We start from the raw sequence: 10,803 nt of genomic DNA on the forward strand, positions 1-10,803 counted from the left end.
TTTAATTTTTATTGTTAAGCATAATGTTTTTAGGGGGAAAGCACTAAAAATAAAACTGTAAACAATGGTATCTGTAAGTTATTAAAAGTAGAAACACTTTCTACTTTTAATGTAATATGTTGAATTTAAATGTTAAATTTGGAATTGAAATCTTAGAGGAAGATGAGTAAGACAGGGCGCGTTGGAGATTATTCTTCAAAAAAATGAAAAGAATGTTTCAATGTCAATGTTTTGACCTTTAGCTAGGCTAACATGTGGTTAGCAACGCTACCTTAAAAGAAAGTGAAGTTTTTGTGTGTGTATGCATCACTAAGTGCAGACACGTTAGCTCAATTATATAAAATAACTGTGTGTGTGCATGGATAAGGAATAATCGTACATAGATGATTATTAGATTTATTTTTACACCAACAATAAATACTTTTCACTCATTGAAACATTTTCCTGCATCATAAATCTCATAAATGTCCTCGGTTCAGAAGTGCACCACTAGATTTTCATGTATGCATCTAAATACTTTTGGATCCAACGTCCCTGAATCAATTAAATTGTTTTCCAGCTCCACGTGCACACGCCTGCCGATAGTCAGAGTTTGATTTCCCCAACAGAAAGCATCAGCAGGCACTGATCGAATCCTGTTGTTGCTGAGGGACACTGAGTGCACGTTGCGAGGCAACAGTCGAGGCACCTTCTGCAGGGTGTTGTGTGAAAAGTCCAACTGATGCAGGAAGGACAATGCCCTGAACGCACCTGCTGCCACTTCAAACACCTTATTCCTTGCCACGCTTAGGAGCTCCAGCTTCTTCAGATTGCTGAAAGCAACTTTCTTTATGGAGCTTATGAGGTTGCTCCCCAGATTGAGAACTTTGAGTGATGAAGGAAGTGTTTGTGGCACTTGCTCCAATTGGTTTGCCTCTAGGTTCAGGCTTTCCAAGTGTGTTACATTGAGTGAATTACCAAGTCCGTCGTTTGTTAGTTTGTTTCCACTAAAGTCCAAGACCTCCAGCTTTGTCATTCCTATGAAAGTCCTCTCGTGGAGCTGCTTGATGAGATTTCCTTTCAAGTAGAGCTCAATGATGGAGGGCGGTAAACCCATCGGTACGGACGTCAGCTGGTTGTGGCTAAGGTTCAGAGTTCTGAGGTTAAACAGTGGTGAAAGCACTCCATCAGGGAAAGATTGAGATCCATGTCCCAACTGGTTGTTGCTGAGGCTCAGAATGGAAAGAAAAGGACACTGAAGCCAGCTGTCCTCTAATAAGTCCCTCAAATAGTTGTTATCCAAATGAAGCTCCTCTAAAGACCGCGGCAGGTCCACTGGAACCGTTTCCAGGTGATTGTTATCCAAGTAGAGATGCTTTAAAGCAAGAATCCCTTCCTTAAAAACTCCTCTTAAACTATTGTCTGTGAGCCAGTTGTTGCTCAGTATGAGGAACTGCAAGGATGTTAAATGATGAAGCAGGTCCATCCTGATACTGGAGATGAAGTTGTTCTTCAGAGAAATGAAGCTGGAATTATTGGGAATCCCGTGAGGAACTTTGTAAACACCTCTATCCGAGCACTCAACCACGCTGCAACATGAAACAAACACATGAGAGTAAAGACAAAGGCTGTGTTTGAAATGTCATACTAACATACTACTAATGCTAAGGCTGACGTTCACATTAGACAGTATGCAAAGATCAAGTATGCGAGAAATACACAAATGTATAGCCTACAATATCGAAACATTTTTGAAGTGTTGCACGGTGGGCACACAAGTCATATTTAACCGCCCCATGATGCATTGCAGAAGAATGTACAATAGTCCTGGGACTGACTTCAAGCTAAAAATCAAAACATCCCCTTTTCAAAACAAAAGCATCTTTTCTTGTTTTCTATTATTTTATTTTTTTTACGCTTTTGTAATTAGGGCTTTTGTTTTAAAGTTAGCTTGAAAATTTGTCAGTTGCACGATGGCGGGTCTCCAAAAATCTCCGAAATGTTGGAATGAAATGTGTTTCTGTGGGTTTTATGGATCAAATGCCACATGTTGATATTCTACTTCAGGGTTCACCAACCTTTCTGAAACAGAGATCTACTTCAAAGCTAGTGAATAGTCCGAAGGGCTGCACTTATTAAATACTACGTTTTCACTTTAAGATTCAACATGTAACACTTTATTTCTCCTTATTTATGCAACTGTTTCATTTTCATTACATTTCACAGGAAATTGCCATGTTTCTATTTTACTATCTTATCTATAAAGCAAGGAATCTCTATCTGTCTGTGGCTCAAATATCTCTGCGGTTCAGGTACAGTCAGAGCTGAGACTTTCAACATGGCTGCTGCTTGATTCAATGGTGTGCAACGTCGGATTTGTTTGCACGCCCCACGGGAGCGGTCAATTTTAAGAACTGATGTTGACAGGTAGTCATGGTAACTCAGGATAAGTTAGAGCAGCTCAATGCTGACAGGTGTGTGAAGGATCTTGCGATAATACGTGTTATGAATTAGCGCAATACAAATAAAGATTGATTGATTAGTGAAGAAAAAAACAAGAATTAACAGAAGAAAGTTAATTTGTAGTTATAACTCTCTTTCTCTCTCAGCAGGCTGCAGAAGTATGTTAGCCTATAATACAGTGCTAAATATATACATACTTTTTACGGAACACTGCAATAACTTTAAATAATCATAAAACATGTAACATGTTTGTACTTGTACAATTTAACCATTATGTAATATTTTTCTGAAGATCCACTTTGCGTTTTTGAACTGTTCAAAAGTCATTTACTAAATCTGTGACACTTAAAAAATGTCTCAATGTTTCAGAGAATTTTCTTTTCTAAAGATGATGTAAATTAATACAAAAATGTATGTAACTCTTATCTCTATTTATCTTTTTTTGAAGCCTGCCAAGCAAATCAGATTTTATATGGGGCTTATTGGTGACGAGAACTCTAGAACAGGCCTGAGGGCACCTCCCATGGTCCATAGGGGCTGCCTGGTGCCCGCAGATACCATGTTGGTGACCCCTGTTCTACTTGTTCACTTTCTCGCGTAAAATGTTTTCAGAACTTTCAAACATTTCGCCAGAGATATTTCACCTCAGAGTGCTTTTGGTTTTTGTCGTTATGGGTTCCAAATGCATCTTGGGAAACTTGGAAGTATACTTCAGTGGGAACGGTCATTATCCTAATCATACTTATAGTATATAGTAGACAGTTCTCATTTCAGTTTGTAGTGTATAGTACAGAATATGCTATTTTGAACACAGACAGGGTTTATTGTGATCACTTGACTTGGCGCTACGTTACCTTCCAAAGCAAACACACTCAGAGGGACAGTGGTTATCAGTTAATGAAGCAGGTTGAGGTGGTTGGAGTTTCCTGTAGTTCTGCTTCTTCTTCTTTTTTTTCTTCCTCATTTTTCCTCCGTGTTGTTTTTTTGAAGATGTTTTCGTGGCTGTATGGTGCAGGTGAGGTGACGACGCCTTATCTTGCTTTAATGTAGATATGGGCTCATTTCTAATTGGGGGAACATTTGATTTGTGAGCATGTTTGGCTTGTTTTTCTGTAAATTTGATTTGCTGGTATTTTGGTGAAGGATTTGGATTTTTTTGGACCTCTATTGTCTGAGTTATAGTTGATTTTGGTTTAGGCGTTGCTTTGAGCTCACTAAAGGTAAATCTACTATTTCCGATGTTTCCTTTGTTTGGCGTTTGTCTGTCTTTAAGGGACAAAACATCCTTTTCTTTTATTCTGTGGTGACGGGGAAGTTTTTTTCCTAAATCGGGGATGTGATTGAATGTTGAAGAAGAGGGAATTTTAAGGGAGGAAAGCTGAGCACCAGCCTGTGGTTTGGGGGTCGGAACATGAGAGGCTCCTGGGTGTTTTAGTGAGGATGTAATGAGGACGAAACAGGAGCCATTATCCACATGAAGAAGAGGAGGAGGGGGAGGATGTGGAGTCTGAGTGATAAGTTGAATTGTGGCCGTACTGGATTCCTTCCACACTGGAGCAGAGAACGCACCTAAAAGAGGTGTGAGATTGTTAGCAACAGTGTGATGTTCCCTTTGTTTTACCACAAATCTCTCATTTGGAGCATTTTTTTTTTTTTGTTGACCACCTTCCACGCTTTATGCTCCTCTATTGGGGCCTATTTTTGTCTTAATTTTAAATTTAGCAGCTCAAGTTTTTTAAATGTAACCTATTTCAGCTTTACTTTGAATTGTAGCTTTAGCAATGTGACCAGTCAAGTCTGTAGATGCAAATTTCAGGATGTCAGAATACACCAAAGACAGGTTATCATAGTGTTGCTGAACCATGATTTCAGTGTAAATGGACGACCGTGGCTCAGGTGGTACAGGGTCGTCTTCTGATTGAGAGGTTGGGGGTTCGATCCCAGTACCTGACTATGTGTCGAAGTGTCCTTGGGCAAGACACTGAACCCTAAGTTGCTCCCAGTGGTCGACTAGCGCCTTGCATGGCAGTCCTGTCCCACTGGTGTGTGAATGTGAGAGTGATTGGGTGAATGAGCTGATATGTAAAGCGCTTTGGGACTGCTTCAGTGTGGTGATAAAGCGCTATATAAATCAAGTCCATTTATCATTTACCAAATAAAGTACGGTAGGCATCGACAATATCCAACCAATAAGTAAAACATACTGTATCAGTCCCTGCAGGATTTTCTCTTTAAATTTCCCTGATTTTGTGATAAAATTGCAATGTAACTAAGGGAAATTTTGTTAGACAATTTGAGGAAAATATAGGATTTTGGAAAAATAGATTCTTTCAACAATTTGCGATTATAAGATCACCATATATATAAATGTGTTATAGTCATTGGAAAGGGGCTGAGAAATCTACACCTGAATTAGTTGGTAAGTTCCACAATAATTCATGTTTACACTCTCACTTTTACTTTCTTCTGCGGGCCACATTGGATGCTCTAAAGCAGTGGTTCCCAAACTTTTTGTGCCCAAGGTACACCAAAGGACAAGTAAAAGTCTGAAGGCACACCTATTGTGTAAAATAGCTTTTATAACATGTGTTATCACTCATATCATGTACAATATCTGTAAATGTGCACAATTATTTACTAATGTCATATAGAATGTGACAAAGACAACCATATTACTCATGAAATATGTATTGATTAAATATTTAAAAACATTTAAGGTATTGAGTTTGCCTCTGTATTATAAAATGAGTGCATACAAAGTAGTAAATGAAAACATAATGTTTTTTCTATAGTTGTATATTTCAATAATGGTTGTCACAAAATCCTACGGCACACCTGGACTTGCCTCACGGCACACTGGTGTGCCGCGGCACACCGTTTGGGAACCACTGCTCTAAAGCGCATGTGTCAAACTCAAAGAACTCTACATCCTAGGGAACAATAATGGTAAAATCCTCTGAACAAGTTTCATAAATGATACTAATTTCCCTCTTTTATGTAATTTTTTTTTTATGCTCAAATTCGCAAAAATTCAGATTTGGTACTTACCAAGTTGCAAAACATCGGAAAATCCAAACGCAGCAAAGAAGAAAGGAAACATCAGCATTTTCATTTAATCTGTTTGAAGAATGAGACAAAATGTAAAAGGTTGAGGCTGTAACATCAATATCAACAAATTCAACAAATAACTGTACTGTTATTGATGCCCACATCATCGCTGTAAGTGTAAACATGCCATTGACATTTATGATTTCGTTTTACAACAGAATAGAATCTAAGGTTCACCTGTAGGTATGACACTAGATGAAATAAAGACATTCATCTGGTAATGTAGCTAAGTCTTACCTGCCGTCAGCGGTTTCCTCTCCATGTGTCAGTACTGCTTGGTTGACCCTTTCTCTTTCTGTCTGTTTCCTAACCTTTGAACCATCATGTACCGCTGGCTGTAGTGCTTCTTCCTGTGGACGCTTTTCACACAGAAGCTTTGGCTGAGCCATGCGTAATGACTCTCTGAAATACTTTAACGTGGGAGAGGATTCTCACACTCACACTCCATCTGGAAGGAATCCCAAAGATCAATAGCAACTGATAGGAAACTTCTTGCAGAGACTGGTTTATACCACTGAAGCCTTGGTGAATATATGACTGTCATTATGTTTTTATGGGTTTCTTGTGCATCACAAGTAAAATAAGAATGAATTCTGACACCGAAGCATCAAACCTAACCGCCACGTTTCAAAGAGTTGGACATGGTGTGCTACATTACTCAGCTAAAGATGAGGTACTTTTAAAACAACACTCGACTGAAACTAAGAGAGCCAAAGTTTACCTAAAAAACATCACCTACAGCTATACAGTCATTTGTAGTGATTGAAGAAGATTTGTTGAATTTCACTTTGTTTATATACACATGTTTTTAAATTTGGGTTGTTGATTTTATATATAGTATTATGTGCTTGTTGCTTTTGCAATTTTCTCGCTAATAATTTGGAAAATTTGGAACTGGACTCATATTATCTTTGTTTTGTGTAAATCATTTTCTTTCGTATGTCTAGTAGATAGATACATTGCATTTATTTTATTTCTTAAAATTTTTAATTTGATATTGAGCGCAGGATTCAAACTTATTTTATGTTCTGTCTTAAGTTATTTTAATTCCCTATTCAAATTTAACTGTTTAATTTGTCTCTCCTTTTTTTGTGTGCACAAAAGGAAATGATCTTACCCCTCATTACCGCTTTTAATTTGTCCCAGACGATTTCAGGACTAACTTCACTATTAACATTTCCCTCCAAAAAGGATTTTATATCAGATTTAATGTTTTTAGTAAATTGTCAATCATTTAGAATGTGTGCGTTTAGCTTCCAAAGGAGATTTTTAGGTTCATTACTCATTTCCACAGTTAATATTATTGGTGCATGGTCTGAAATGTCTATACTTCCAATCTCCGCATTCTGTATTCTATTGCGGTCCCTCTTAAAAATAAAAAAATAATCGATTCTGGAATACACTGCATGGGAGTGGGGATATTGAGTATAATCTTTGCTTGTTGGAGAGAAATATCTCCAAATAGCTATGATTCCGTGGTGTGACATCAGCATTTTCATTTTTTTTCTGTACAGTATTTTGGGCAATTAGCTTTGATGCGTCAAGCCTTGAGTTTAGACTTATGTTCCAGTCCCCACCACAGATAACCACTCCATTTGCCTTTGTCAGTAACTCAATAGGTTTCCTATAAAAGGAAAAATCACTGCCTGGGCGAACATAGACATTAAGTATTGTTATCACTGTTCCATCTATTTTGCGTGATATTAGAGAGTAACGTCCTTCTTTGTCTTTATTCTCTGAAAGAAACTCAAATGGCACAGTATGAGATATCAGAGTGGCAACCACCCTTTTATGACCAAATTTATAGGATGAATGATACACTTTGGAAAAGTCTTTTAAATTTTTCATTTCCAGTTGGATTAAGATGCGTTTCTTGTAACATCGCAATTTGGACTTTATCTTTTTTTCATTTGGACAATATTTTACTCCGTTTAGTTGAATGAAGCACGCCATTTACATTGTACGATGCAAATCTTACAATATTTTTCATGGTGGTATCCAAAATCGTCTCTCCATACAATACTTATTCATACAGTGCATCCCTTTAACAATAAAACATTCAACAAAAACAGAACAATAACATAATATTGACTTTTCAGTAAATATTTGAACCAGAGTCGTATGTTGCGGGGAGTGTGCCTCCTGAATAGAGGTTCTCTATCGTCTGGAGACTATCTCTCCAGCCAGATACATATTTCATATGTATGGGGGAATGACCCCCCTGCTCGTCAGGGTACATGGATAATTCTTTAAGACACTCCGGCTTTCCCGGCCACGCCCCACAGGTTACCTATAAAACACCTGTGCCGGCATGGATTCAGTGATTGTTTGATCTCCACTCAGTCAGGGTGCAGTGTGTCAATCCGTTGTAGAAACTTCTGTGTGTGGGTTACAGCATATATCCGTTTACCTGTTGTGGTTTGGGCGTCTGTCTGCGGGCAGCCTCCCTGGATTATCCGTTAGTGGTGTTTATTTTCAAAAAAATAAATAAATAATAATAAAAAAAAAGCTGTGATTTCTGTGGCTGTGATCCCCGATACCGGCGTATTGCTGTGGTGCAGCTGACGCGCTTGGTGGGGCCCCGTGTTGAGCGCAGACTCTCGAGTCGGCTAACAGTGGGTCGAAGCTCCAGCCCGGTTAAATCGGCATCTCCCAAGGTTCTTACCGGCGTATTGCTGTGGTGCAGTTGACGCGCCCGGTTGAACTGCCGCTGAGCTCCGCTGCTCGCGGCTGTGCAGTGGGTGCTCCGGCCGTATCGGCGCTGCCGGCGACTCTGAAGCGTATTGCTGCGGTGCAGCTGACATGCTCAGAAGTCGATTGCAAACCATTCTCCTCTCTCTCACAATCCAAATCCCACTGGTCTCTCCCTCCAGCTCTGTCTTAGGTAGGGCTACCTGCCCTAGCAAGAATTGCAGGATTATGGACGGTCTGCTAGCAAAGATGCACAAAGCTATGGCTACACAGACCAGACTGGCTAATACTGGAGCCATTATGTCCCTTTACCTCCGTCAACTGTCTCTGCAGGTACAGGATGGTTCCATTGTGGATGAGCTCCAGGCCGCTTCTGCATGCCTTTCTTCTACTATGAAGGAGCAGGCAGTAGCTTCAGGCAGAGCCTTGGCTTCATTCTGGGTCGCCAGACGCCACCTATGGCTGTCTCAGTCTCAGCTCCCGCAAGGAGATCGGGACTGTTTTCTTAAGCTGCCAGTGGATCCTTCGGCTGTATTCGGAGCAGAGGCAGCTAAAATGTTGCTGCAAGCTCAAGAAAGTCGCCGCTGTGCGCTAGCAGTCTCTGGCGACTTACGTAGGAGGGCTAGAGGTTCAAGGCAACCAAGAGCCTCAATGCCTCGCCCGACACCGCATGTCCCACAATGGGGACCAGGGGACCTCAGGCCTCATCTGGAAGCCTCTCGCCGCCGTGGCACTCCCTGCCGGGGAAGAGGTGGACAACCCACTTCCTGGGGTCAGGGGTCCTCAAGGCGCCCCCCTCCTTCCTGATGGTTCAGGAAGGCTAGCCAGCCGCTCTCTGTTAGCCCATCGCAGAGCGGCATGGCTAGCCCTGGGCGCGGACCCATGGGTGGTGAGAACTATGTCCCATGGCTACCGCCTGCAGTTTCTCCACAAACCGCCGGTAACAAAGGCAGCTACCTTCACCTCAGTCCACGACCCTCGGCACGCTTGTATACTGCGGGAAGAGCTGTCCACCCTCCTAGGGAAAAAGGCCATAAGGGAGGTGAGGCACGAGGACCACCAGGCTGGGTTCTTCTCCCACTACTTCCTGGTTCCAAAGCGGGATGGGGGCCTTCAGAAGAACTCTGAAGCGTCGCCATTAAAACAAACAAAGAAGAAGAACCCGGAAGTGGAGAGACTTGCATATCTCAGCAAAAAGAGCTTTAAAAAAAAAAAATGATGATGTGATGGACCAGGAGCTGGCTGGACAGACATGGAGAGTACAGTCTATCAATTTTACAGCGGTCCTACATTGTTCGCGCACGCGCAGTGTGAGGGTTTAAGGTAAACCAGACCGTGGCACTGCTTCAACTGTGACACATCCTCACGTGGCGCAACTGGATTTCTAACAAGTTTTATTTCCTTACAACCGCACGATTGCTGATCGGGAGCTGGGTGTGAGGTGTTAATCGCTTCTCGTGACCCTATGTATACTACACGATGCACGACACACAATCTAGCAGAGACTCGCACGATCCCAAAAATAGACGCTCGAGTCGAAAAGCAGCTCAAAATGGGCCAAAAATCGCACAGTGTATGTCTGCCTTAAAAAAACTAACATTTTGTGTGTGTGTGTGTCTCTCTCTTTCACTCATGTGTGTGTGTGCTAGACATGAACTTAAATTAATTGAAATTCAGCTACTAGCAGTGTTAAGAACACTGCTAGTAGCTGAATTGCACTTGTAGGTTATATCAGCATAAATACATAGTAAAAGAAACAAAAGCTTTGTCTAATCAAATGTTCATTTGAACTGTTCTGAGTTGATCATTTTTGTATGTAATAGTGTCTTTCTGTGAACCTTGAGTCTGCTAAGACATTCTTTCAATCAAAAATCACTTGACGTTTTAATGTTTTTTACATGATTTGCTTTTTAATGACCTCCTTTCTGTTGCAGACAAGGAGAGCTGAGGTAAAGGTAGCACTGCCTTGGGCCACAGTGTTTTCAGTGGGATCCCCCTGCCTCTGTCATCAAGGCATCACAATCTGCCACAAACACCTACAACATGAGACATGTCCCCAACTAAATGATGGAGAGTTGGTTGAAATAAAATATTGACAAAATTCTTGTTACAGTTTTCATTTCCTATTTCTGGTTGATTAAAACTAGCATTAGGAGGCCACAGTGCAGGGAGAGCCGCTGGCATGAGGTGAGGACATCAGTCTTAAGGTAGAAATCAACGTTAAAAAAGGCCAAAAAAATTTCCGCCGGAACGCATCATGTCACTAAAGTCTCACTATTGTCATTTTCTGAAACTTGGCAGCCCTGCCCTGACATGCTGACCCACACAGATGCAGCAGCCTCACCTGCATGTCGATACATTCCTCCAAATCTGACTGACAGCACTGCAGCATCAGGTGAACTTCTGCCAGGTGAATGAAGGAGGCAGGTGGAAAAAGATGGCAGTCGACAGGGGGCAGGACGACCGTCAACAGCAAGAGCGACCCGGGCTGCTCTTGCTGCGAGACATGACCTGCTGAAATCTTATTTCATGACATTGCGAGGTCTTGTTCCCTGGCAGGAC

General features: G+C 41.2%; 1 protein-coding gene across 1 annotated transcript; it reads right to left on the reverse strand.

Moving 5' to 3' along the window:
- Nucleotides 1–475: 475 nt before the first annotated feature.
- LOC114464989 (podocan-like protein 1) lies at nucleotides 476–6,213 on the reverse strand. Its single transcript, XM_028449686.1, has 4 exons — nucleotides 5,788–6,213; nucleotides 5,491–5,559; nucleotides 3,297–4,011; nucleotides 476–1,568 (listed from the first exon to the last, which is right to left on the reverse strand). Exons 2-4 carry the CDS (start codon nucleotides 5,552–5,554, stop codon nucleotides 476–478), a joined length of 1,872 nt encoding a protein of 623 aa, XP_028305487.1. The 5' UTR covers nucleotides 5,555–5,559; nucleotides 5,788–6,213.
- Between the last annotated feature and the right edge of the window lie 4,590 nt (nucleotides 6,214–10,803).

Source organism: Gouania willdenowi, chromosome 6, assembly GCF_900634775.1.
Source record: "Gouania willdenowi chromosome 6, fGouWil2.1, whole genome shotgun sequence".
Taxonomy (NCBI): Eukaryota; Metazoa; Chordata; class Actinopteri; order Blenniiformes; family Gobiesocidae; genus Gouania; species Gouania willdenowi.